General features: G+C 37.3%; 4 protein-coding genes across 7 annotated transcripts; 2 read left to right on the forward strand and 2 right to left on the reverse strand.

Annotated features, from left to right (window-relative positions):
• Positions 1-488: 488 nt before the first annotated feature.
• Positions 489-5,792, reverse strand: LOC141820619 (phosphoacetylglucosamine mutase). 3 transcript variants are annotated; one of them, XM_074707966.1, is made up of 11 exons: positions 5,527-5,792; positions 5,252-5,425; positions 3,954-4,032; positions 3,604-3,866; positions 3,258-3,377; positions 3,027-3,169; positions 2,719-2,958; positions 2,213-2,622; positions 1,962-2,137; positions 1,086-1,182; positions 489-983 (listed from the first exon to the last, which is right to left on the reverse strand). In XM_074707966.1, the coding sequence occupies exons 3-11, from the start codon at positions 4,015-4,017 to the stop codon at positions 817-819; spliced, it is 1,680 nt and encodes a 559-aa protein (XP_074564067.1). In that variant the 5' UTR covers positions 4,018-4,032; positions 5,252-5,425; positions 5,527-5,792; the 3' UTR covers positions 489-816. The 3 variants fall into 3 exon arrangements, with proteins under 3 accessions (XP_074564067.1, XP_074564066.1, XP_074564068.1); XM_074707965.1 differs by having other exon boundaries at positions 5,252-5,428; XM_074707967.1 differs by lacking the exons at positions 5,252-5,425; positions 5,527-5,792 and having other exon boundaries at positions 3,971-3,995.
• A 4,844-nt stretch (positions 5,793-10,636) lies between these two features.
• On the forward strand, positions 10,637-11,101 carry LOC141820671 (putative glutaredoxin-C14). Its single transcript, XM_074708031.1, has one exon. The coding sequence runs from the start codon at positions 10,663-10,665 to the stop codon at positions 10,972-10,974; it is 312 nt and encodes a 103-aa protein (XP_074564132.1). The 5' UTR covers positions 10,637-10,662; the 3' UTR covers positions 10,975-11,101.
• Positions 11,102-12,040: 939 nt separating this feature from the next.
• LOC141820629 (uncharacterized) lies at positions 12,041-19,865 on the reverse strand. The gene is made up of 6 exons (XM_074707983.1): positions 19,165-19,865; positions 17,594-17,711; positions 16,169-16,521; positions 15,991-16,089; positions 12,717-14,478; positions 12,041-12,631 (listed from the first exon to the last, which is right to left on the reverse strand). The coding sequence occupies exons 1-5, from the start codon at positions 19,860-19,862 to the stop codon at positions 12,909-12,911; spliced, it is 2,838 nt and encodes a 945-aa protein (XP_074564084.1). The 5' UTR covers positions 19,863-19,865; the 3' UTR covers positions 12,041-12,631; positions 12,717-12,908.
• A 2,234-nt stretch (positions 19,866-22,099) lies between these two features.
• On the forward strand, positions 22,100-27,345 carry LOC141820636 (protein LOW PSII ACCUMULATION 1, chloroplastic). Of its 2 annotated transcripts, XM_074707993.1 has the most exons (10): positions 22,100-22,347; positions 23,883-23,986; positions 24,367-24,502; positions 24,632-24,863; positions 25,487-25,644; positions 25,777-25,965; positions 26,097-26,197; positions 26,445-26,541; positions 26,728-26,824; positions 27,030-27,345. In XM_074707993.1, the coding sequence occupies exons 1-9, from the start codon at positions 22,123-22,125 to the stop codon at positions 26,800-26,802; spliced, it is 1,317 nt and encodes a 438-aa protein (XP_074564094.1). In that variant the 5' UTR covers positions 22,100-22,122; the 3' UTR covers positions 26,803-26,824; positions 27,030-27,345. The 2 variants fall into 2 exon arrangements, with proteins under 2 accessions (XP_074564094.1, XP_074564093.1); XM_074707992.1 differs by lacking the exon at positions 27,030-27,345 and having other exon boundaries at positions 26,728-27,002.
• Positions 27,346-27,439: the final 94 nt, after the last annotated feature.

A 27,439-nucleotide genomic window follows, 5' to 3' on the forward strand; every position in this document is an offset into this window, starting at 1 on the left:
TTAAAATATTTTATATTATATTTTTGTAAAGTGAAGCTATTTGCATCGTATTTATCAAAATATTATTATATGTCACAACTCACAAATATATTTAAATTCTTTCTATAACGAGATTACATATATAATAAAATTATTATGGCAAAAATTAAAAAGAGCTTTATGGATATTTCATATTAAAAAATATAAAAAACACATTTATTCTTAAAATATTTTTAATTTTTATAATACTTTTAACCAAAATTAATATAACATATTTAAAAAAAATAAATAATTTTAATTAAAAGCACTCAAACATTTTAAAAAAATATTTTAAAAACTACAAAAGAAGGATTTTGAAGTGTCTTTTTAATAATAATTTCTTTTAAAAAATTCCGCGTGAATAATTCAAAACATTGAGTTTTTTTTTATTCTTTTGATTATTTTATCCTTTTTTCTTTCAAAGAGATCGAAACTTCAATAACAAATAAATTCTTCTAATACTTCCTTAGTTCAGGAAAATTAATACTGCAACATTATCAACCTCAATCAGAACAAAACCATCAAAGCTTTGTCTGAGAAGTGGTGCGATACAAGTGACGGATTAATCATCCGACATTCCTATTGTCTTCCCGAATTAAATACTGAAGTATTTAACTTCAGATGTGTAATTTGCAAACAAGAAAGTAGGTCGAGCGAGTAGCAAAAGCTTATTAACTAGAAGATCCTTATTTTCAGGAAAAAATTAGGCAATTATAACAAATATGAACTCTAAATCACCACTTCTCAGTTTGATGATAAGATTAGCTTGCGTAGAAAAAAAGGTTTATGATTCGCTGTTCAAGCCTTCTGATGGGAGCCGGCAAACCCAAGGAAACGATCAACAAGTTGAACAGCAGATTGGGCAAGATTATCAGCTGCTTCTTGTGTAGATGCCTCAGCATACACACGAACTACATCCTCGGTACCAGAAGGCCGAACGAAACATCGTCCGCAGGAGTACTTAGCTATCGATATCAACAAAAACAGATAGTAAGGGGAACGAGTAGATATGAGCTTAATTAGCACATTGGTGTACGGCAGGACCTTTCGTGGTTGCAACTTCTTACCTGTTTCCTCATCTAGTAACTCTTGCAGGCCTGGTGGCTTGACAACTTTTGTTTCTGCATTTGCAGTGACTACAGCATTTCGGTCAGCAACTTTGACCTAAAATGTACAAAATATTGAGCGCTAACAGAAATAAAAGGTTGTTCTACTGGCATATTTGACAAAATAAAAACTCTGCAGTAGCTGATTTGCAAGGAGAAACCTAATGGATCAAACTAAATGAAGTATTGAATAACATTGGAAGAATTGAAGAAGGCATACATGAGATGACTCTGTATGAAACTTAAGCACTAACCTAATAGATCAAACTGAGTATTCACGAACATTAGAAGGATTTGGAGTAGGCAGTTCAAGAGATGACTTTTGTATGAAATTTGTCTACTGGTCCAAATGAAACTTCAACTAAAGATCCTGGTGCCAGCTTTGTGATTCTAGAATCATTAATACATTTAATTAGAAATGGTATCCACTTTCACGAAATCTTCTACAGACCTAATCAAAGAGCTAGATGTATTCCCATTTAGCTTATGTTCAGGCAGAGAAATTTTTTACCCTTGTCCAAAACTATGCTTGCTTGCTTTGATTGCAGCAGGGAGAAAAGGTTTTGCAATGCCAAAGAATTGGCAATTTCTATAATGCAACCTTTATATTCAGTTTTGTGACAATTTCCATCATTGTTTGTTTGCCAAAATGAATATTAAACTCAAGTTGGATTTTGGGGAATGAGGATTTCAACTGCTAGTATACTTAAATTGAGAATGTTTTCAAAGCAAGCATAAATATTTACTCGTACACTTTATCTAATTGAAAATTGAAAAAGTCTCGTTAATTGAAAAGTATATCATTCATCTATGTGCAAGAGGATGTATGCTTCATACCTTTAGCTGTCTACTAGGCAGATCTTGATAAAGCTCATTCCATGCTTTGATTGACCATCCCTTGTATTGTAACACAGCTTCAACCAAGAGCAATCCACTAAGAGCATCCCCTACTGCTTGATTGATCAACCGACTGACCTCCAACAATCTTAAACCAGCCTTGTGGCTTTCAGAACCTGCTAAGCAGGCAAAAACAGTTACAAGAGCTCACAGAAATGGTTGTGCAGAAAGTAATTACTTTGTCAATGGACCTGAAGCTGTAGAGCTGAGCTCATCACTCCTAGCCTGCAAATGGGATAGAAATTTTTCTGAGAAGAGTATTGTTCCATGCCCATTTGCCTCAAAATAGATTCCAACGTCAAATGTTGCAGCTTCCTTGTGTAGATATTTTACACCAGTAGGAGCAAGCACCACCTCTAGACCCAACTGCTTAAGATAAGCAGTTGAGGCACCATTTGCATATGCTGTCTGAACAACACCAAGACTTACTGCTTCTTTATTATCTAAACCTTGTTCATTGTAGAGGAAATCTAGCTGTTGCTTGATAAACAAAGCAAATAGGGTTAATATCTTATCTCCATCAATGAGATCCACATTTTTGCTGCTTGCTGATGGTATAAAGTACACAAGACGATCACCATCCCCGTCCAGACTAGCACACCTGAAAAGCTACATCTGCCTAAGCAGTTGCCAATGAATTGAATAAAAAAAGAGCAAGGAGATAAATAGACATGAAAACATTAGCTAGCAACATTACTTCATTCCTACATCATCAAGACCAAAGCTAGATGGAATAGCTTTCTCCTTCTGCACGTAATCGGCACCACAACCTTCATTAAGCAGCCCTTCTCCTTCCTTACCTGTATTTCTGACACAAATATCCAGCCCACTCAAAATTTTCTTTAGCTGTTGAAGCTTTTCTCCACCAACACCATTTGCTCCATCTACCACCAGTTTGGATTCCATAGTATGATCAGGAGCCAGGTCCACTAGGCACCTACATCCCAATACTTAAGTTATTAATGAGTTCTACTAAAAGCTTGACATAAGGTGCTTCCAACTAACCTAAAAGATTTGGCTAATTGCTCCATGTAATCTGACTCTGATGACCTCATGCCCTTATTTCTGTTTCTAACCATCCAATGAAGTTGTGGTGTTGTCAAGATACCCATGTCAATCGCAAAAGCACCGATTACAGAATTGATTCCCTTCCCCCACACAAGTGCAAATTACATTATTGAACATATTAGCACTGTCTAAATTCATGGCATCCGTAGTTAAATTAACAGCAGGTACCTGCTTTGCAGCTTCCAGGAGAGCTTCTCCACTTGGTCTTGTATCTCTTCCTAACAATATGTTGGCCGATTGTACTCCACCAAATGGTATGTTCTCCTCCTTAACAAACTGGATAACCAACTAAATACGAGAGGCATCGCTTAGAGGAAGCATCAAAAATACAAAATACAAAATACAAAATAAAAAATAAAAAATAAAAAATGATACTTTGCAAGATAGCAAGCAGCAATGTAGAAGAAAAGTGAACGCTAAACTTACTAATTTAAAGACAAATTAGCATAAATGCAAATTTTAGCATGTCAAGGGTATATGATTGCGCCAGGGTGCAATGGAATAAAGTACTAACTTGGAGTAAATGCTCAGAGTCGGGGGCATTAGCAAGGGCATCAGCAAATGGCTCCCACTGTTGTATCATCATCCCACCATCAGGATCAGCAATCTTCACACCATTGTCTGATATGGGGTTGTGGGAAGCAGTGATCATCAGGCCAACAGTGGATCCAGTCTTGAGTGACCTCAATGCTGCCAAAATGCCAGCTCGAAATACCGTCGAAGCCAATATCGACCCTTCTGAACGAAATCCAGCAGTTCCATATGTGAATCGCACCCCTAAGAGTCACAAACAAGATCAATGTGGAGTAAAGAGAATAAACAAACATTGTAAAAATATTAGTTACTGACAGATGAAATACAAACCCTGAGGAAGTGGATACCGAGAGACATAATCGAGTAGAATAGGGTGTTGCTTCTCATGTGTCATTCCTATGTAGCAAATCTGCACAATGAACTCAAAGAGGATATTATTTATTTGGGAATACAGAAAATCATCATAGACTCAATCCAAAACCGCCAAGTGAAATCACCCTTTAGCCCTACTACCACTAGTGGAACCAGCATTATCCCCTAAGTAGGATGCCAAATAAATATGAAAGAAAAAAAATCTTAACAATTCAAAAATCAACACAACCTAAAATAGTTCAATAATTATTACTTCTTTCAAAAAAAAACTTTAAATTTATCAAGGAAAATATAACAATGATCCTCTGTGAGTATTTATATTCTAAAAATGTGTCATTATTGTTTTGTTCCACCAAATTACCTCTCCATGTTCAACTTGCTATATTTCAAAATAAGCATAGCAATCTCTGCTCGTTATACAATTCTAACTCATTTTCATTCATCCTCATTCAAAAAGTCCTAATCAAGAGGTAAAGAGTACAAATCCAACCCAATACTAAACCCAAGTACAAATCCAACCCAATGCTAAATCCAAGTACAAGTAATCTCTACTCTAGAACTACAAGGTGAGAGAAAAAAACTAGTGCTTTAATAAAAGGGCATTCAGACCATTTGAATGCATAATATATTCTTTGGGAATAAGTTTAACAACATTAATCTCTTATCACCGTTGTAAACTTTCGGCTCAAGATAAAACCATCAAAGCATATTTGTCATCTTAAAAAACATGAAGAGATTAATCAGAGTTGCACTAGTACCTAATTTGATCTCACTGGAGAAAATACAAAGCCACCGAGATTTCAAAATTTCACACAATTAAAGCAAGCAAGAAATTGTAAATTGCACCCGATCTTGGAGATCAACTTGGGAACGAGACAAGAGGGGGTTGCATGAGGAAAAGGGAGTGGGTTAGAAAATTTCCAATAAAAATCAATTAAACATAAAATTAACCTAATCAAAATTGGTAAACATAAAATAAAGAAAAACGCAGGAAGGACATCTATAAAAGAAAGCTCGATTATCTACAGTTTGAAACTATCTCTGGTAGAATGTCCGCTAGCACAAATGGTTCTAATTAAAATAATTGGGCCTTAGGGTGTGATTCAGTCTGGAAATGTACGGTGATTTACACAAAATTGCAGTAAGTTATAGCAAAAGCAAGCGAAAGTTATCCTGAAAACAAAAATCTGAACTGTTTTGCAAATAAGACCTACACTTGAAAGAATCTGGAGGAAGAGAGAGGGCCGGGTACTCACCTATAATCTGATGCCGCGTCAGTGCCAGCGAGTCACGACCTTGCTTTCGCAGAAAGAGAGGAACTGCAAGCCTGAGGCTGTGAGAGACTCGCCGATGCCGGAGTCCCGAGAGGACAAGAGTTGTTGCGAGTTGCAACGATGAGGTGGTTGCACGTCTAGACTGGGAACCGAAACCTACTGTTTCCCCCTCTTTTAAGTCAACTCTCAAGCGGCTGGAAAATGAAAATTCGGCGGTGGCGGTGGCCACCGCAAGAAGAAGGGGAAGGAGATCTCACCGAGTTCAGATCAAGAAGATGTATGAATTGTTTCTAGCCACAGGATCACGCCGGGTGTGTCTCGTCGTCCTTCGAGAAGGAGAAGGAGAAGGAGAAGGAGAAGGAGATCGAGATTGGGAGCGAGCAGGTAATGAAATTTTCCTTTCTTCGGCGATGGCGGTGGCGGTGGCGGCGGCGTCCACAAGAAGAAGGGGAAGGAGATCTCACCGAGTTCAGATCACGAAGATGTATGAATTGTTTCTAGCGACAGGATCACGCCGGGGGTGACTCCTCGTCCTTCGAGAAGGAGAAGGAGATCGAGATTGGGAGTGAGCAGGGAAGAAAATGCAATGTAATGAAATTTTCCATTCTGGCGCCGGTTCAATCGAGCTTACGGTCCATTCCGGTTCAAATTTACCATATCTAAATGAAGCCCAATCAGCCCAATCTCGAATCCAGCCCAAAATACAACTATTCGACTTCAAATTGGATTTTAATTAGCAGTAGCCAATTCTAATTAATGCCTCAATTGGAGTTATTCACTCAATCTCAATGTGATGAAAGGCAAAAGAGCTTATAATCCATAAATGGCTTGTGCCCTGCTTCAGTTCTCTTTTATCCATTATTTCCAACGCACTCCTAGTTAAAAGTGATAGTAGTAAGAGCATCCATATTGATGCATCAATATGGATGCTCTTATTACTCTCTTCTTTACAGAAGAAGAAGATAGTAGCAAGAGAATCCATATTGATGCAGGTTAAAAAATTTCAAGCAATCTATCTGAACTTTATTATGAAAATCTGCAAAAGAACCAAGGATGATTCGATCAAACTGTCACTGACCCCTCAGAAAACGTCACAAACCGCAAGTCAATATTTTGAAATGGCATTCATATAAAAACGTCCCAATCTCCATCTTACTTACACTGAAGAAATCATTGTCCAAGAGAATTCAACAATCAAAGAGACACTAAATCCTAACTAATTCAGGACACGGATACTTCTTCTGACGACCGAGTCTGCAAAACAGCACGAATCTACCATGGTAAAGCAAAACGAATGCGTATCAAAGAGAAATTATCGAATAAATAATGTTCTAGTTACATCAGAACCCTAAAAAAAGCATAGTAGCCACGAACAAGCCAAAATCACAAATCCCATCGATCAAGACGAATGATAAAATCCAAATAACAAACTTTTGCCTCCGGGATCACCAACTGAGCCCAGGAGGAGAAGATTTACCCAGGGTGCCCTACGCCAGGTAAGCAGCGAGCGCGAGGGGCAGGAACTCGAGGGCCCTGACGAGGAGAGAGAGAGATAGCAGTCCAAACTCCAAAGAGAAGCGAGCTCGAGGCCCGACGATGCGAAAATCGCCGGAACCGAGTGGCGCACGGCGGTTTTGCTGGGGGTCGTCGACAAGGGCAGGAGGCAAAAGGAATCGGCGTCAATTTTACCCGTTAAAATAGGAAATTTTGTTAACAGTATGTGTAATTTGCTATTTCCATTATGATTATAGGCCTAAACCAATGAAAGTTCATATTATTAATTTTGCTGAATTTATTTCTGCAGCTTAAGAAATCAGTATTAAATTAGATAATTTAAAAACATTGTTAAAATTTTCTAATTAGTTTACAATTTTTAATCTTTTAGTTTCTTTTAAATATTTATATAATAATTTATTTGCATTTGGATATATGTTTTTCTTCATATTATTAAATATTAAATTAATATTTATTTATAAATTCTATATTGACGTTCTTCGAGGCGTAGATCTGACCATTGGTCGATAGGTTAGTTACCCATTGACTCGGGATTATGAGTCGGAATGGTAATTGGCTCGCTAAGATATCGGGCTAATTAATGTTCAGGGGTTCATTAATCCATATTGAATCGTGGGTTGGATGGTTATATATTTTAAAAAGAAATTTATTGATATTGATACTAAACTCGGATCTTCCAAATACATATTAAATATTTTAATCAATTAGACTACAATTATTAATATTTATCTGTGTTAATTAATTATTTAATAATTAATCAATAATTTTATATTATTATATTATTATTTTTAATAATTAAAAAATATGAATGAACCAAAACATTCATCTTGATCCAAACAACAATATTGTAAGAGTTCAGGTTGAATCCCTGCCTATTCAAATTCTTCTATAAAAAAGGTAGAATTCACCACCATAGCGGCCCCACACGGTCGACTCCACGACCATCTGTCAGGAGGTAAATCGAGAAATTACAGTTGGTCACGGACGCAGAAGGGTATTGCTTGACTTCGTCAGGATTCGAATCCTTGTCCTCTTCTACAAGTCTGCTGCGTCGTAATCAACTCAGTTATGCTCCGGGAGCCTTGCCTATTCAAAGTCGATATATGTTGCAAGAGGTCACCTAGTTCATCAAACTAATTAAAGCACTCTATTAATAGAAGATGATAAAGACACACCTCTCCATAAAGCATGTTTGCAATTAACATGCTTCATAACATTGTGCTCCATCATGTTTGCAATTAACAAGACTTGTCGGTCTTATTAAGTGAACTATGTCAAGCTCTTCATTCTATTCTGACTCTAAATTTAATTCTTTCATAAAAGTTTATCAGACTAGAATGCAGAATGGCACCAATAAAGAATGACTCTGCCGTATAAACTTTTTCATCGTGTAACTGATGTTCAAAGATGTAAAAGTAATTTAAGATAATTAAAGAAAATTTCAATACAGTTAGATGTTTAGCACTGCATGTGCTTCTAGTCTCTAGTAACTAATTAAAATGAACAAAGAAATTTAGAACTAAATATCTATGCAAGTGATCGAATTTGCACACATTTCATGTGATCAACTCAGCTATAAGAAATAGAATTAGAGGAGAAAAGACCAAAGAGAAATAATGGAGTGGATAGGTAGTATTATGAGGTACTCAATTAGCTCAAGTTTAGATTTTATAATGCCTTCTGGCCTTCAGTGGTACACTCTTTGCCTTGATTTTTATTATTGGATTGCCTTCAGGCCTTCAGTGGCATCTCCTCTGGAAACTACACTCTTTTCCTTGATTTTTATTATTGGATTAGGCCAGGATTCACTTGGTTCCTTAACATATATCATGCACTTACAGGCTGTTAGCAGTCATAAATTTTCACATATTGTAGACCTGAATCTGGTAGAATTTCCGCTAGCACAAATGGTTCTAATTAAAATAATTGGCCCTTTACTATTACGAAGGTTTTGATTGTGATCTAGTTTAATTTCTGAAGTAGGGTGTGATTCAGTCTGGAAATGTATGGCGATTTACACAAAATTGAAGTAAGTTATAGCAAAAGCAAGCGAAAGTAATCCTGTAAAAAAAAAAAGCAAACTGAACTGTTTTGAAAGAATCTGGAGGAAGAGAGAGGGACGGGTACTCACCTATAATCTGATGCCGCGTCAGTGCCAGCGAGTCACGACCTTGCTTTCGCAGAAAGAGAGGAACTGCAAGCCTGAGGCTGTGCGAGACGTCGCCGACGCCGGAGTCCGGAGAGGACAAGAGTTTTTGCGACTTGCAACGGTGAGGTGGTTGCACGTCTAGACCGGGAACCGAAACCTACTGTTTCCCCCTCTTTTAGGTCAACTCTCAAGCGGCTGGAAAATGAAAATTCGGTGGCGGTGGCGGTGGCGGCGGCGTCCGCAAGAAGAAGGGGAAGGAGATCTCACCGAGTTCAGATCACGCCGATGTATGACTGGTATCTAGCCACAAGATCACGCCGGGGGTGACTCGTCGTCCTTCGAGAAGGAGAAGGAGATCGAGATTGGGAGAAGGAGAAGGAGATCGAGATTGGGAGAGGGAGAGGGAGAGGGAGAAGGAGAAGGAGATCGGCCGGGGGTGACTCGGTGAGGAGGAGATCGGCCGGGGGTATGAATTGTTTCCTTTCTGGCGCCGGTTCAATCGAGATTACGGTCCATTCCGGTTCAAATTTACCATTTCTAAATTAAGCCCAATTCAGGCCCAATCAGCCTAAACTCGAATCCAGCCCAAAATACAACTATTCGACTTCAAATTGGATTTTAATTAGCCGTAGCCAATTCTAATTAATGCCTTAATTGGAGTTATTAACTCAATCTCAATGTGATGAAAGGCAAAAGAGCTTATAATCCATAAATGGCTATTTCGAATCTTGTCGACCATCAAGTAGAAAAAAGTTGCAAAATTTTAGCTTAACCTCAAATGACAAGTTGCAATTAAACTCATTAAGGAGTGTCAAGTGCTAAATTATGAGTGAAACATATTGCATATATACCCGATATAGCCATCGATTGTTATCTCGAGCGGTTAGATAGATATCTGAATTAACGAAATAGGCATGCATGACACGCCTCGGTCCCTACAAGGAATTGTATTCCCTCGCATGAGTCAGCTTGAGTTGGATTGGATCGCGCAGTCCAAATCATGTGAGGTTGATGGATTCCTGGGGCAGAGATTTTGCACCTCTCTGATCAATAGATATGAAGGGATCTTCCAAAAGCAATGAGAAACAAGAATAAGTTCATCAATCTCCTTTCTTGAAAATTCTAGGTTTATCTTATGACATATATATTTTTATCTTATCAAAAAGATGATTGGCCATGTTGCACAAAGATTCCTTCAAAATCATTAGAAAAATATTTTAACTACATATGATAAAATATTTTAAAATTTAGGATTTAGGATTTAGGGACCCTAAACTGCCTACCTATCTACCATAAGATTATGTCAATTCAATCTTGTGTGATTAGCCCACCCCTTCAACACCCAAAACTCAACTCAACTTAAGGTGAAGGTTTAGCAATTCCAAAATGAGCATCCTCAATGAAAAAAAAAGGTGCTTGACAAGGCATTTGAAATCCAAAAGTCAAATGATATATTCACTAGATAGCCACCAAAATATTCCTCATTCTCATACCACACCACAAAAAGTAAAGTTGATATTATCCAAATCAAAATGTCAACCTCAAGGCAATGATAAAAAAATAATAAAAAAATCCAAACATTTTCATGCTCTTGTAAGCAATATTCAATTTTTGTTGACTTTTCCTTCCTCTCTAGCTATAAAAGCAAGCCTACACAAGAGAGAAGTCAAGCAACAAGTCTAAGCCTCCAACACTTGGTTTGGTTGTGGTTTCATTGTTGTTCATAGCAATGGACAATGTGATGAAGTTGGCGTCGCAAAGGGCGGTCGTCGTATTTAGTTTGAGCTCGTGTTGTATGTGCCACACCGTGAAGAGCCTCTTCCATGACCTCGGCGTCAATGCTGCCATCCATGAGCTCGACGAGGCTCCGCGTGGCCGAGAGATGGAGAAAGCTCTGGCTAAGCTCGTGGGGCGAAACTCGCCGGTGCCGGTCGTGTTCATCGGAGGGAAGTTGATTGGGTCGACCGACAAAATCATGTCGTTGCACCTTGGGGGCAGGCTGGTCCCTCTCCTTCGCGATGCGGGTGCGCTTTGGGTTTGACGAGTAGATCTTGGTTAAAGCTTGATATGTATGACTTGAAAGAAAAGCTTACTCATGAGATTACTTCATGTAATTTTTCACATGATGTAATGGATCGATGCTAATTAGACTTTTCTTAACTAGTCTCAAATATTATTAAGGAAATTACAAAGCTTTTTAGCATGTTAATTACTAAAGTCCCAGAGCTCATTGAAATCATTGTCTCTTGTGAACTGGCTCATCAATCTTTCCCATAATTAACTTTTTAATTATCTTGAGTTTCATGGTAAAAGGCTCATCTCTCTTCTTCATCATCCTCTACAATTTAGCCATGCCTGTTAATGAACTTCTAAAACTTGTTTATTTTAACAAATGTAAATTTCTATTTTTTTAAAAAAAAATCAAATTGATAAGTGTATATATATTTGAACTTGATGCTGCTCATGGTCCGGCACAACACCACTTGAAATTGTTCTTGTGAAGACTAAGTCATCGACGAGACCACAAGTTCTGTAAGGCCTAGTCAGCCACTTTGCTACGCCTAACTTGGCCTCGTGTCGTACTCGACTTAACGCAAGTGTTCGACTAACTTGTGTGCGATAGCTAGCCAATTTCACCTTAATAGATTGCCACCCTACCTCTATGGTTCTTTTTCAACTCGTCAAGACTTGAAACTTAAGAGAGGTTCTACGTTAACTCGTTTGTATTTTCAGTATTCTATAATCAATCGATCGTAAAAGTTACGATGAAATCATTAAATAAAAGTTGTTAAAGTCCAAAGACAAAAAAAAAAGTCTCATGAAAAGAGTTCAAAATGATTTTGATAGAGCACCTTAAGATGTAGTTAACAAAAGAAAAACAATGACACTAAATGATCTAACTAAATCATTTAAAAGAAAAAAGTTTCCTAAAAATACTATTTTTATTTGTTTAAAATGACTAAATCTGCACCTCAAAAAATCTAGAAAAAAAAGCAATTCAAAATTCTACAAAATTGAAAATATTCTAAACGAGGAGACTCATGATTATTGACATGATTAATTAAAAAAATCGAGCCCAAGTCAAATCAATTGCATTGCATGGATGGTGAATGACATGACTTGTCTTATGCTCCATTGATTGCATTTCAATATCTCTACAGAATATAAATTGTTCGTCCATAAAATGCCAACTATACTTTAGCATCTCATCACGAGGCTGCAAGGAACATTCAAGTTACTAGCTGAAGATCAAAGCATCCGGGCACAGCGCCGCGACCAGATCAAGATCAATTCAAGGCATAAAAAGGACAATACAACGTGCTGATTCGCGGCATCAGAGATTGAGATAAATACCAGATGACAAAGACGAAGGCCATGAATATTATCTTTAACAGAACATATACCCAACAAGGACAAGTTCTTGGGATGCCTGTGCGTGAAGTGATGGAACTGATACAGGGACTTGGATTTTATTCAGATTGATCTGGCCGGTTTTTATCACTCTTTTTTACATTGTTCAATTCTCATAATCTTGCAGTTTGCCAAAATGGAAGAAAGTAACAAGAAGTGAAACAGAAGTCTCACAGCTGGTGAAAGAGATGCATGCAGCTTACTTTGGCCAGGACTGAACGATATCTTGATGTTTCTCACCCCTTTCAAGTGATAAGAATTTCATTGTAGCAGGGTGCATGTATCATCTGGATAAACAAAGGCAGATTATAACAAATTTTCATTTAAAAAAAATATATCCCTCTCAGTGTGGAGGAAACTAAATACTCTCACCTTCAATAAAATAGTTAAGAATCCGGTAAATCGGAAAAGATAGCATATTTCAAAGGAGGTCCCAGAGCTGCATTTGCTAAGGCATCTAAGCCCCCTCAAAGTGGCAGCATTGGACATGTGAGGTACAAGCACTTGCCATTGTCATCAGCAGTTCTGTTCCAACCATCGGTCGGAAAAGCCGTTAGGAAGAAATTACTCCCACTCCATACCTCTACCATTTCTTCGTGAGCCTCTTGTTCCATTACTAGACCTATTTCTTTTTTGGTCAGATGTACCAAATCCTCCCTCGTTAGTTCGCCTTCGGCTATCGAATCGTTGAAATCCATCATTTTCTCTGAAACTTCTGTGGCTGGTTCCAGTACCACTTCCATGTTCCCGTGATCCTCTAGAAGAACCATAATTGCCACGGGGAAAAGAATTCCTCCTGCTGCCCATTCTATCAGAAGCTCCAAATTCTCTTTGTGAGCCTCTAGAAGAGGATTTTCCCCACTTGCTACCTCTGGACGAATAGTCATCATCATCAGAAACCATACCAGCTGCAAACCTGTTACCATCACCATGCTCGCGTGGTTCTCTAGAAGAACCATAATTGCCGCGGGCAAAAGAATTCCTCCTGCCGCCCATTCTATCAGAAGCTCCAAATTCTCTCTGTGAGCCTCTAGAAGAGAATTTTCCTCTCTTATTATCTCTGGATAAGTCGTCGTCATCATCATCATCATCAGAAACCATACGAGCGGCGTACCTGTCACCTTTTCCATGCACACGTGATCCTCTAGAAGAACCATAATTGCCGCCACGGGCGAAAGAATTCCTCCTGCCGCCCATTCTATCAGAAGCTCCAAATTCCCTCTGTGAGCCTCTAGAAGAGAATTTTCCTCTCTTACTATCTCTGGATAAGTCATCATCATCAGACACCATACCAGCAGGGTACCTGTCACCAGAATTGGAAAATTTTCGTTCCCTGGCTCTACCTAGATTTCCTTGGTGGCCTTTCCCATATCTTGACCCTAGACTGTCGTCCATTTCATCAGAATCAGATTTGAAGTCATCATCTGACCCAAATGGCATCTCCCTACGATATCGCAGGTGACCCCTGCCACCACCCATCCGATCAGAATCTGCATCATGACCAGGTCTCCGATAAGGATGTTCAGCAGTACCTTCATCCTCGGAGTCAGACATAGTATCTTTTGAAGCATGATTTTTTGAGTTTATATAATGATCAAATGCTTCTGAGCCTTCAGAATCAGATGTCTTTTCTAGCTCCGAAAAATTCATCCGGGAAACTTCGCCTGTTTGGGTCCTATCAAGTTCATAATTGTCCACATCATCATCCTCTTCTTCATCAAAATCATCAAATCCTGTTCTACGAGAGTCCAAGGCAGATTTCCTTTTATTATCTTCCATAAAATGGTGATCTCGTTTTGTGGTTCTTGACACCCTGTCATTATGTACCATATCATCTTCAGATCCCAAATCAGTTCCCCTATAAGACTGATTGTCCAAAGAACCTTGATCATTCTTATGGGGATCAGCAAACTCAAATGCTGCAACATCAGCTCCATCAGATTCATTGTCATCAAAGTCAAAATTCCAGGCTGAAGAGACATTTTGCAATCTGGTAGTCCTCTCCAATCTTGTGTTTGGACTATATTCTCTTGTATCTCTTGTATGCACTTGACTTTCTGTATATTCATCAGGGGGACGCTTGTGGTCACAATGAAAGCATGCCATGTTTCGCCTATAGTTCAAGAAATTGCACCTATGGAGAGGATAAAGGGTAGTAGATTGTCAATGACTTCAAATTGTAAAAATTACTTTGTATAAAAGATAAGTCAACCATGAGAGATAGTAATGTAAGCATAAATTTAATGCCCTGGTCATCTTGACAGCCATGCTGATGATAACAAACAATGTTGTTAAATTGCACTTTGCAATTGTATTGTAGGATTTTAATCAACATACTCATGTTAAGCACAAAATAAATCAATGAAAAGGAAACAACAAAGAATTCATTGAAATTTGGAAGGTTTCAAAGATGTTTTGTAGATCATATGCAGGGTTTGTGAAGTGATGTAATTTGATTCCTTGTCCATGCTATTTTTATATTTTCTCTATAAAGCCTTATATCCTAAACCAACACATTCTAAACGCTTGATAAAAAAGAATACATCGATATTCAAGATAGGTTGGAGGATGGGGGTGACTTGAAAAATGACATAATTTTCACTTAACCCATGGATATATCTCAACTAGCCTAAATAGGGTGGTGATTTAAAATGGCAAGAGTACCAGTTTCAGTAGATAGACTGCTAAAACACCTCTATTTTTATATTTTCCTATAAAGCCTTATATCCTAATCAGTTGACTGCGATATTGACCACTAGACTTAACCCATGGATATACTGGTTGACCAGTTGCCAAAGTTAGTTGTTATTGAAGCTCAATTATTGAAACCCATCCTTTTTCATCTCAAAAAATCTAGTTTATCCTAGTATACCATGTTAATTAATGAACCTTAATAAGATTTAACCTAATTGATACATCAAAAAATCTTCCTAGAGCAATTTGATCCTCCTGAGCATATAATTTATCTCTTAATGGTGTGTGAGCAAGCTAAGAGTTATCAACAAATGACTCCATTATTGAGAATTAACTTCTCTCTCATTGCTTTGTGCTAAAATTGTTATTTTACATACCTTCATGGATTATAAAGAGTCCTTAGCTGCAAGCACAGTTTGAGATAATTCAATCTCAGTTAGAGTATAAATATAAGTTCTATTGCTTTCATTGAGTGTAAGACACAATATTCTAGTAGGAACATGAGTTCTAGAACAAGTTGAATGTAGCTAAGAGATTAATTGTCTTAAGGAGTTTCTTGCTTGGTGGTTAATGCCAACTTTGTGCTATCTACTAAGGTAGGAAGACCATGGAGAAGGTGTGTGCTAGCATTCAAGCACAAGGATAGGAATTACATATCAATGCAACTGCAAGCTAAGGAAATTAACAAAAACGGCTTGTGCATTTGAAAATTTTAACCTGTGTACCTAGATGAGTATTTGTTTGTAGTTCACATGTTGTAATAGGTTATTAGCTTTTGAATTACTTGTCATAGTTATTTAAATTTGTTAGTATAAGTTATATTTAGTTAGAAAAAGATAACATTTTTTAAGCAAAAACACTCAATTCATCCCTCCTTTTGTGTGTCTATTTACACTTTCAAGTAATTGATAATATATCATTAGGTAAAAGGCCAAAGATAGAATGCACTTACTGAGGACATTCCCATTCCCCAGGGAGGAGTTGCCGCTTGGGTCGTTTAGCATCACATTGCAAACAGACAATATTTTTTGCAAAATTCATGAAGTTACACCTGAATTCAAAATAATTAGCTTAAGCCAACAAACAACAGGAAGTAGAATCTAACACAAACAAAAAGGTAAAAGATGTACTTGGTACAAAGCCAATCTCCTTTCTTCATTTCTACATCATCTCTCCCCACTCTTTTTTTCGGTGGTGGAGGGGGTTGCTTTACCTTAGGAGGAGGCTTCTTGATGACAGGAGGTGGAAGATTGGGATCTATTGGAATTGCACTCAACTTAACAATCTCATGTAGCAACTTGCGGATTACAGTTTTTACAGTTATCATTTTCATGAGAGGCTTATTTTCAACTGTTTCTTTTACATAATTAAAACCAAATGTCAGTAAGATGCGCACAACATCAAGAGTGCGTGCTTCATCCTCCTTGCGTGGTAAGATATATCCTCTGCCACACTTGCTCCTTAGGCTGCATGAACTACATACCTGACGTCAAAGTAAAGCATCAGTATCTGTGCAGTTTACTTCATCTAAATAATTTAATCTCAGTCTAAGGCTTAAGTGGGAAAATTAACTAGAGAGCTCATTTTTCATGCTATGTTTCTCATATTTCTAAAACATTAACACATTTGTTGCATTCATCTCATATATTTAAGTTGCTTGAAATTATCATCAGTTTTTCATAATGACGATAGTTACATAGACTGGTAAATAGAAACTGATCTGGCTCCCTAACACTTATTTAAACTGACATGACAATAACAGTGGCTAAGAACTCTAGCAATCTTAGAGAATTAAAAAAGATGTTCTTGATCCTACTAACCCAATTTAGCTGACTATTGCTTGTATCAGGATCATCCATATTAGTGTCATTCATCAATTGTTAGGTCAGCTGGAGTCAGTACTAACATGAATCAGATGGCTCACAACTACAGCAAATTTGGCAAGTTATGAAATAATTCATGATGGAACTTGGGATGTGCTAATAGTTCCAGAACATGGATTAATGAATCGAGTATAAAGCTTAGAAGACCTAAACAAGCCACTATGCTTGCAAATGCAAAACCCAGACTGTCTTTACTGCAGTCAGTAGCAATTTAATTAAATCTACAGCAGAAATATCAAAACCTCATAGTTTCAATCAGAATCATCACATTTCACATGTATGGGAGCTTTGTGTAATGCTATTGCACAAAGGAACAGTTGTAACAGAGATTTGCAAGTAAAGCACCACTGTTCATTCAAGCACCATTCAGATCTCTGGTTAATTTCATTCCAAAAACAACCTCCACGATCCTATCCAACTAACATTCAGCTGTGTTTCAGCATTTCCATGGTAACTAAGACATGCTTTGTCAGAAGAAGGTCAATAAGCCTAAACCTAAAACATCCGTCAAAGTTCAAACATAGGACTGTCTCTAGTAAGCTGGTGATGCAAGCTTTGTATAAAATAGAAAATAATCATAGAAAATGAGGCATGAGCTAAGAGCAGTTCATTCTGCAACAAGCTTTCATCAAGTTCATGAATATAATAAGTTATGGAGAAAGTGTTACATACATCTCCTTCATCAAGGTGCACAAGCTTTCTTAACAACTTTGCTGAGAAGACAACTTTTGGGCTCATACTTGGGCATCCATGACCCACCAGAACTTGAATATCATTCCTCGACAATGACCTGCATTTCAATTCTCATTCAACTTAATCATGCAAAGAATTATGACATAAACAATAACAATATCCAATGCCAGCTAAAACTTAGGGGTTTATTTACATGAATGAAGAAGTTGAAGGACGGACTAAGATCAAGAGAGAAGTCAAAGGATGGAAAATCTCCCCCTTGTTCCCTTTTGAAAAACAAAGGTGACAAATAAAGAAGGAAATCAGATATTTTTGAGGAGATGATTTTGAGTATCCATCCTTTGTGACTCAACTGGATGGAAAGCTAATTAACACACAATCATAAAGAAAGCAATCATTCATCCTCTTTATATGCGTACATTCAAGGAAACAACTCAATGGATAATTTCCTTATCATCCCTCCATTTCATTTTTCCATCATATTCATCCTTTTATTGACCATCTCTTCCAGGAAATAAGATGAATGAGGATGGATGGATAGATGAATAGTTGGATGGACGTTTAATTTATCCTTCTGCCTGTTCATTTAGACACCTATTCGTTGAACTGTTCTGGAGTGATAAACCAAAGAACAAATAATTAAAATTGAAAAAATGACAAGACTATCCTCTCTTTGTAACCCCTTTTCGCATTTCTCTCTCATTCTGTCTCGCTAACTTTCAAACGTTTCAAACTTTCTTCCAGTTGTAAGAAGACTAAAATGTTAAAAGAATCATAGATATTCCCATCATTCAACTCTATACAAATCTTTTAAATCAATTTTAATTACGTTAACTAAATTATATCTAAGTGAAGGCCAACTAACTACTAGTCAATTCCAGATGATTTGTTGTTGGGAAAAGAGGAATTAAAGTATCAAGGCCTTTTTTAATAATCTATCCTTGAAGTAATGAGAGGAAAGATAGGAAGTACAAAGACACATCGGAGAAAGAGCGGTGTAAAGATGAGACAGGTGTCTGTAACAGAGAAAGGTGAAAAAGGAAAAAAAAAGAAAATCAGATTGCACTCCAGGTAGGTTATAAACTGAAGCAAATAAGAACAGCATTAAAATAGTATGTAAAAATTATAATATCTACCCCTCTCTCAATTTGCCTGATTTGGGAGATGAAAAATGAGAGAAATCAGAAACTTTATCCTTCAATTTATCCTTTCTGATTGATCCATCCCTTCGACTGAAAGAATAGACATATGTGTCCATCCATCTACACATTCATCCATTTATTGATTCCATCTAAAGTAACAGGCTCTTAAGGTGGCAGATGCTTCTTATTGAGTCTAAACTTTTATCTCAAACCAAATTATGAGTCTATAGTTGTAGTATTCAAATACCAATTTTCTTCCACAAAATATGATGGTGCAGAAAAAAGATCCAAATGTAAACGAAGTCACAGAAAATGGACAAATCTCAGCATGATTACAAGTTAAAAGATCACCTAGCATCTCCAAAATAAACAAAACAAAAAACTTAAAGAGTAAGATTTCCTGCCTACCTCAAAATATCAAAGCGGTCACGGCCAAAATTCGAACAAGCATTCCTAACAGCGGTCCAATCCCTTGAGAAATCAAACCCCACTTCTTCCTTTATTGACGAGAGGTCGATGGACAAATTCGCTGCGACGCGCTCCTCGTCTGTCCTACGAAAGTCAAAGTAATTCTGCTGCGACAATCTCTCCATCAGCTCAATCCACTCGGGCCAGGGGTGTACGACCTCCACCTCCTGCCTAAGAACATCCTTCATACTCCCATTCGTGCTCGTATCAGTTGGAGCGTGAAATATCTCGTTTTGGTTCCTATCACGAGTTGCTGGGTCCACGGGAGTCGCATCATCATTGGATGGAGGCGACGGGAGCGGGGAAGGCGGCTGGGGCGGCGGCGCGGCCTTGGCCTGGTGCCAGGCGCGGATGCGCTGGAGAGCGGCTTCCTTATCAGCGCGATCACGATCGATGGAGTCGATCTGGTCGAGGACGAAGGAGAGGCGGGTGGAAAGGGAGGTTTGAGGGGGGTCAAGGGGATCAGAGGAGTCAGATGGATGCGGGAGTGGAGCGGCAGAGAGGGAGCGCCCGGAGGCGAAAAAGGAGGGGACTTTTACAAGGGAAACAAGGAGGGACGCACGGAGGGAGGTCAAAGGAGATAAGGGGGCGGCGGCGGAGGAGCGCCGGAGAAGAAGCGAAGCAGGAGAGAATGCCATGAGCAGCGTGACCTAGAGGGATTTGGTTCCCATAAACCCTCTTTCTGCACAACGTGGAGACAAGGGTTTTTATTTTTCCTTACAAATGGCAATTTAATTTTAATGTAAATAAATTTGATTTTTATAGGATAAAATAAATAAGAGTAAAAATCAAGTGCAAGAAATTAGAAGGACGTCTCTTTTTTTTTATTAGAATTGTCCTAAGAGATTTAATTTATTTATCATCAAAATAATATTTCATTTCATATTATTTTATTTTAAAAATATATTTATTTTCCATCTTGTTGTATGTTACATCATAATTATTATAATATAAAAAAATAACTTAATGATTAATTATTATAATATAATATTTATCAATATTAATCCGATCAAATGTTATATTATAATAATTATGAATTATATTATAATAATTATATTTTATAATATAATATAATATTTATCAATATTAATCAGATCAAATATTTATATTATAATAATTACAAATTATATTATAATAATTATAATTTATAATTATTATAAGATAATAGTATTAATATTGAAGTATCTTATTATTATAATAATATCGAAAATAAAAATGGATTGGGATAGAGACTTGTTACAATTCTAATAAAAAGGCGATCTTTTAATTAAAAAAATAACAAATGAGTGCTCTTAATTATGAGAATTGTTCTTTAAAAAAATAACATTTCATTATATTTTTCATTTTAAAAATATTATTATTGTAGTGCTGTAATAACTATGGCATAGTTGTTACCATGTATAATAATACTATATTATTAATTTTATTTTAATAAAATAATTTATTAAATTAATTATTTTAATAAAATAATTCATTAAATTAATAACTATAATTAATTAATTTTGTTTTTTAAAATTTAAAATAAATAAATAAATATATTAATAAAATAATTAGTTGAATTAATAAATATAATTTATTAATTTTATTTTTAAAATTTTAAAATAATTTATCTCTTTAAATTTATAAATATTTAAATTAAAATTTATTAAATTAATTAATTCAATTGTAATTAAGTTTTATAATATATTTTAATTAATTTAGTTTTAAAGTAAGAGAGTAATTATGAAAAAAAATTCGTTAACTTCGTAATCGTAAAAAATTTAGACGGTGAAAGTAATCATCTTTTAAAATTATAATTTATTTATTGATACGATGATTATATTATTTTATTTGAGAATTGATTATAATATAAATCAAATAACATTATTAATAATTAGAGATAGATTACTCTCTCTCAATTCTCAAACACCCTTCAAAAATACGATGATAAATCACCCCGTATCCAGGACAGGACAGGAAGCACGTGTGGACAGCCCTTTTCATGCATGGACGAGAGATAAAAGGAAACCTGGGCGGAGGTACAAGCAACTTTCATTCTCCAACGCCTTCTCTTTTTTCTTCTCCTCTGTCGGAGCCCTTCTCTTCCAGACTTGCTGTCGGATCGGAGTGGCTGAGTCAAGGTCCACCTTTACCTCAATCCCGATTTTCTTCAAGCTTTGGAGGGACCTAAACCATCCTTTCTTTGTCGTATCATTTGGAGATCGGTTAACCTTTGAGATAGCTCACCGGCGACTCACCTCTCTCTCTCAGGTCTCAGCAGGAACAATCTGCGATCAGTCTGACACTGCGCAGGCGATGCACACAGGACAACTCGCAGGCAATTTCTTAAACCTTCCTCATCGAGTCGATGCCTTTTGCTTACCGCAAGGATCTAAATCCCTATCGAGACCATCTAATGAAACAAACTGGGGGAATACCGTAGCCTTTTATGGACGAGGAAGACGAAGGTGTGGCCGCAGTCGGTGTAGGCGGAGAGCTCATCGGCAGAGGGAAGATTTTAAAGGCATCTCGCCGCGATCTCTGACCAGTTCCCGGTGCGCTCGGCGTGCTCCGCTAGCACCAGTCACCAGCGTCCCCCTGCGCTGCGAGCCCGTACGCAAACCACTCCGCCCTCCCCTCCTCTTCCGCACCGCCATCGCCGCACTGGGGCAAAATGTTATTATGAAAATTCTGAAAGGTAAAATGCAAAAGCCGACAACTCCCGGGGGTCTCTCCGACGATCGCTACATCGACGGTCGATGCAATAGATGCTGATATCAACGGCTGGATTCCATCCGCTGTATATGTGGATAAGAATAATTGTAAAAATGATATTCTTATTCGTTTTATTTATTCCTTTATTTGTTTTATTCATTCTAATCCCTTTCGTCGTCGTGTTTCGTGCTCCGGCGAGAGCCGATGGCCGCCATGGCTTACTCCCTCGCTCTCCAGCAGCATCTCCTCAGCGGCATCAAGCCGAACTCTTGGACTTCTCCCAAGTCTCATCTCAGAATCCGTCGTCGCTTTATCCCCATCGCTGCCTCCCCCTCCTCTTCCACTCCGCCCTCCTCCTCGCCGGAGACGGCGGCGCAGACGGCGGAGTCCTGCGTCAATGATGGACTCGAACTGTTCTCCAAAGGACGGGTACTTAAAGATCCTTTATGTCCTTTGTTTTGCCGTAAGGGCATTTTTTGGGGGAAATAGGATCGTAAATGAAAACTACCGAGGCATGGGAGTTCCCTGTTGCTAAATCGCTGTTTAATTTAAACGGTAGATTAATTTCATTCAATGCGTCTTCCATAGATTTGATAAGTTGTTGAATAAATCTATCAAAATTTGGAATTTTCAAATAGCTTTTCTACACTAGGAAAGGGAAGGGCTTGTTCTGGGTTGTAGTTTAGGACGAAATGTGTCTGCAACTGAGAAAAACAAAGTGAAAAATCAGTAAGACATAGTGTAGATAAAATGGACTAAATTAATTAAAAGATTACTTGCATTACTTTAAAGGAGAACCTTGATGCAACGATAAAGTTATTATTATGTGATTTAGAGGTCACGGGTTCGAATAATGGAAATAGCTTTTTGCAAATGCAGGATGAAGCTGCGTACAATTGATTCTTTTCAGGACTCCGCATTGACGGAAGCTTCATGTTCTAGACAACTCTTTTTTTATTAGTTGCATTACTTTGAATGGGGAAAGATTAATTATATTTTATAATTGACTAATTGGAAGACTTGTATTATGGTGTGTAAAATGACAAAGAATCTGATGAAGCTGTGAACCATTCAAAGGACTAAATTAATTAAACGATGAGTTGCATTACTTTAAAGGAGAGCCTTGATGCAACGATAAAGTTGTTATTATGTGATTTAGAGGTCACGGGTTCGAATAATGGAAATAGCCTCTTACAAATATAGAGTAAGGATACGTACAATAGACTCTTCTTGGACCCGCATCGACGGAAGTTTCGTGCACCAGATTGCCCTTTTTTTATTAATTACATTACTTTGAATGGGGAAAGATTAATTATATTCTATAATTGACTGAGAGGAAGACTTGACTTATGGCGTGTAAGATGACAAAGAATCTGATGAAGCTGTGAACCATTCAAAGGAAGTTTTGAACATTCCAATATCCAGGGAACCAGCTTCAAGTTAGGGGTGAAGCTAAAGCAAAAAGGACCAAATATGTGAAAATAAGGAAAGAAGATAACAGATAGAACTGTAAGAAAGAGAAAAGAACATTAGAAAATTTCTAATGGATGATAATACTGGCCATATACACCAATCTTACACAGTTGCACTTCCTTTATTGTGTTTTTGTGAAGGTGGATTACAAATTTCATGAATTATAGGATAAACTAATACAGGAGGGGCTTCTTTTGTATCAATAAGAATAGTCTATAGAATGATACAATTTATCTCAAGAAAGAGAACTACAAAGGAAGGAACTTACTAATTCTATTTTTTGATATCCCAAGTTAATGTCCATGTATTTGATTGTTCCACTAAAATTAAAGGGTTTTTTTTAGTTCTCTCTTGTTTCTGCACGTACAAGCCTTCAGGTTCAGAGTAGGTTTTGTTTCCTTGATTCAAAAGAAAATTTTGATTCCATTTTTGTCATCTTTCATAATCTTGTATCTTTATCTAAATTTTTGAGCATGCTTGAAATGTGATAGGTAAAAGAGGCTCTAATGCAGTTCGAGAATGCACTGACTCTAAATCCAAATCCCAAGGAATTGCAAGCAGCACTGTACAACAAAGCATGCTGCCATGCATACAGGTGTGTTAAATCTGCTTAGGACATTTGAATTCAGCATAACCTTTTTTGTTGAATTTGCAGAGTGGTAACTTTGTTCCATTGTCAAGGGGTTAATTGTTTGATAAAAGAGAGATGGATTATATTAAGATGGAAGAACTTATATGTTCAGTAGAAACTCTGTTTGCTTCTTTTGCATTAGAGAAATTAAAAAGAAAGTTTTTCTTCATTTTATCCTAATGTAATATAATCCTTGAGAGCAAATGGCAGAACTCTGTTTTAGCATTCTCTGTCTTGCACTTCTCTTTTTTTTCCTAGAACCATGGTATCCAACTCTTCCTTTGTATGATTGTCTGCATTATTTTCTCCCTCAAGTAAAATATCTATATTTTTTTTACTTTCAGAGGTGAAGGTAAGCAAGCAGCAGAATGTCTGCGAACTGCTTTGCGAGATTATAATCTTAAATTCAGCACTATTCTCAATGATCCTGACTTGGCCTCATTCAGAGCATTGCCAGAATTCAAAGAACTGCAAGAAGAGGTTTGCTTTACAACAATCTGTGATGACAATTATCTCTACTCAGTTTGTCATCTTCATGAGTTCCCCATACTTCAATTCACACTCTTTTCAGATATGGTTACAACTCAATCTCCTTCTATGGTTTTATAGGCCAGGCTGGGTGGTGAAGAAATTGGTTATGGATTTCGAAGAGATCTGAAACTTATTAGTGAAGTTCAAGCACCATTTCGTGGTGTGAGAAGGTTCTTTTATGTGGCTTTAACTGCTGCAGCTGGAATTTCATTGTTTTTTACTGTTCCACGGCTTATTCATGCAATTAATGGTGGTGAAGGTGCTCCTGATATTTGGGAGACTGCTGGAAATGTCTCCATTAATGCTGGCGGTAAATGCCATAAGCTCGTTATCGTGAATCACTTATCATTTTCTTTCAGCATGGTGTGACTCAATGAGCATACAAGATAAATGCAGTGTTCAAGAAGTCGTCATAGATGCTTCTTTGTTAGCCTTATGCTATTAGCACTTATTTAAAATCCCTGAAACAAGTTTTAGAACAGTTTCATTGTGAATGTGACCTGTTTAGGAATTTCTTAGGTAGACAAATTCCACTTTTTGATCACCCTATATTCTGGTAGAAATTGTTCATTGCTGTTTGTCCTGTACAGTCTGCACCAAGTAAATCTAGTTAGATTGAGATATAAAATGGAATTTCTTTAGATAGCAGGTTTTACTCATAGGTCACTGTGGAACTCTTTCCATCGTGGAACGGTTGGAAGTTACTGGTACTGTAATTAATTGAGGTAAGAAGCCATTGTTCCATTCCACAAATGTATGATATGAAATTGAATGTAATTTGCTACTTAGTAAATTGTTTATGATTAGTCTCTGTTGTGATTCATCTTGTCAAGTTGTTATGATTTCCTTCAATTCTTCAAATTTGCACCCTTCATTGACATTAGTAAAATAATCTGTTTGAATTGATCAAGCTTTTGAATCAGCACTTTCTAGGCATCATTATTCTTGTGGCATTGTTTATCTGGGACAACAAAAAAGAAGAGGAACAACTTGCCCAAATATCACGTGATGAAACTTTATCAAGATTGCCTTTGCGTCTTTCAACCAATCGGATTGTTGAACTAGTGCAGCTTCGTGACACTTGTCGACCGGTCAGTATCACATTTTTTTTGAGCTTCCTTTTGGTCAGAAAACTGATTACATTCAGTTAGATTCACATTCTAATGAACATAGTTGCATATGTGACAGAAAATGACTGGAGGTCTTATTGAACAATGGCTTAGGTAATTTTGGCAGGGAAGAAGGAGACTGTCTCAAGGGCAATGGAGAAAGCTGAGAGGTTCCGAACTGAACTTCTTAAGCGAGGTGTGCTTCTAATTCCTGTTGTTTGGGGTGATTACAGCAAGCGTATTGTTGAGAAAAAAGGCTTCGGTGTTCCTGCAAAATCTGCATCATCTCTTCCTTCCATTGGGGTTAGTTCATTGTGTGTTTTCTAAAATTCAGAGTACATGACCATGTAGCTTAGAAGCTAAATGCTGAGAAGAGGTCTTCTGCATCTCGTTTCGCTAAATCACTGAGAATCAATGTTGTGCATGACTTTTAGGATGATTTTGACAAGCGAACTCAATCCATAACAGTAAAGTCACGTTTAAAAGCTGAAGTGCGCTTCAAGGCTGATATAGTTTCACCTTATGAATGGGAAAGGTTAGTGATATTGATTTTCTGTGTAGATCACATGCAGTATTTGCTATCTGAATATGAACTTAAGATTCTAATAGCATAGTTATGCAATCTAAGTCAAGTTCCATTCACTTTAGCATCTGATATGTAAACTGCTCATCTGTATGCTCAGTACCAAATGTGATCAAACCATCTCCAGAAACCATCATAGAATCTTTTTTTTTTTTTTTTGGCAAAGTTCATGTGTAATAACCATGTTTCCAATGGTCAGGTGGATACGCGACCAGCAAAAATCTGAAGGAGTTGAACCAGATGATGACGTTTTTATAGTTTTACGTCTAGATGGACGTATTCGAAAATCAGGAAAGGTATTATTTCTTTTAGATACAAAGCAAGAACATTGTGCTTTCACAAGTCACCATCTACACTCTAGTACTAGATTGTCATTTACTGCCAAACGGGCCCTATTATGTGAAAAGGCGATAAGGTAGAAGCAGTTTCTAGTTGGATTTGTTTAAAAAACTATGTCATGGTTCTACGGTTTCTTTCTCCAGGGCATGCCGGATTGGCAAGAGATCGTCAAAGAGTTACCACCACTGGAAGCTTTACTCAGCAAACTCGAAAGATGAATCCATTTCTACTGCGAATGGAGTATGTTTCTCTCTTTTAACTTGATTTATGAAATTTAGATGTCAGTTTTATTGCATGTTGTTTGATATATGAAAATTGTATATGTTGGATAATATGCGACTGTTCTTGTTACATCCTTTTGAGATGTCACAGAACAAAACCTCCAAGTTTCTAGGCCTCTGATTCATTCTGTTTGCATGATACCTTGTTCCAATTTGGTGAAAAGATTGGCAACTCAGGCCAGTCTACTACTCCTTCACTGGTTCAGGCAAACAAGGACCGATCTCATAGCTCTCGAGTCCGGCGAGAGGATCAGGCTTTTACCACGATGTCATCTCATCATCTCGCTTGATTGGCATTGTAACAAGCCTAAGATCACACTAAGTGTTCATAAGGAGACCAAAAATCATGGAAGGATATGAGATCAATCTTGTTTTCTCTTGGTAATAAGATAATGTCATTGCGTTTCCGTCAAGAGAGATATGCCCGATCCACCATCACACGACGTAACTAGAGAGCCCGAAAACGGAGATGTGTTTGGGACCTATGAGCACATAGCAAAGGCCATGATCTCTCATTTTATGAAGCTTGTATAAACTTGATGCTTCAGGTTATGCCCTCGTCAAGCTCATTTGA

Source organism: Curcuma longa, unplaced genomic scaffold (assembly GCF_044706935.1).
Source record: "Curcuma longa cultivar G26 ecotype Majalengka, Jawa Barat unplaced genomic scaffold, ITB_CL_G26_1.1 utg509_np1212_2302976_RagTag, whole genome shotgun sequence".
Taxonomy (NCBI): Eukaryota; Viridiplantae; Streptophyta; class Magnoliopsida; order Zingiberales; family Zingiberaceae; genus Curcuma; species Curcuma longa.

What these genes read in the sequence shown, in the direction of transcription:
- LOC141820619 (XM_074707966.1), bottom strand. Translation starts at nt 4,017, where the DNA reads ATGACACATGAGAAGCAACACCCTATTCTACTCGATTATGTCTCTCGG. An exon ending in GCTCAGCTCTACAGCTTCAG is followed by an intron (nt 2,138 to 2,212) that starts GTCCATTGACAA and finishes CCTGCTTAGCAG; the next exon opens with GTTCTGAAAGCCACAAGGCT. An exon ending in GTTACTAGATGAGGAAACAG is followed by an intron (nt 984 to 1,085) that starts GTAAGAAGTTGC and finishes TGATATCGATAG; the next exon opens with CTAAGTACTCCTGCGGACGA.
- LOC141820671 (XM_074708031.1), top strand. Translation starts at nt 10,663, where the DNA reads ATGGACAATGTGATGAAGTTGGCGTCGCAAAGGGCGGTCGTCGTATTT.
- LOC141820629 (XM_074707983.1), bottom strand. Translation starts at nt 19,862, where the DNA reads ATGGCATTCTCTCCTGCTTCGCTTCTTCTCCGGCGCTCCTCCGCCGCC. An exon ending in GACCGCTTTGATATTTTGAG is followed by an intron (nt 17,712 to 19,164) that starts GTAGGCAGGAAA and finishes ATTGAAATGCAG; the next exon opens with GTCATTGTCGAGGAATGATA. An exon ending in GGAGATTGGCTTTGTACCAA is followed by an intron (nt 16,090 to 16,168) that starts GTACATCTTTTA and finishes TTTTGAATTCAG; the next exon opens with GTGTAACTTCATGAATTTTG.
- LOC141820636 (XM_074707993.1), top strand. Translation starts at nt 22,123, where the DNA reads ATGGCCGCCATGGCTTACTCCCTCGCTCTCCAGCAGCATCTCCTCAGC. An exon ending in GCATGCTGCCATGCATACAG is followed by an intron (nt 23,987 to 24,366) that starts GTGTGTTAAATC and finishes TTTTACTTTCAG; the next exon opens with AGGTGAAGGTAAGCAAGCAG. An exon ending in CATCTCTTCCTTCCATTGGG is followed by an intron (nt 25,966 to 26,096) that starts GTTAGTTCATTG and finishes CATGACTTTTAG; the next exon opens with GATGATTTTGACAAGCGAAC.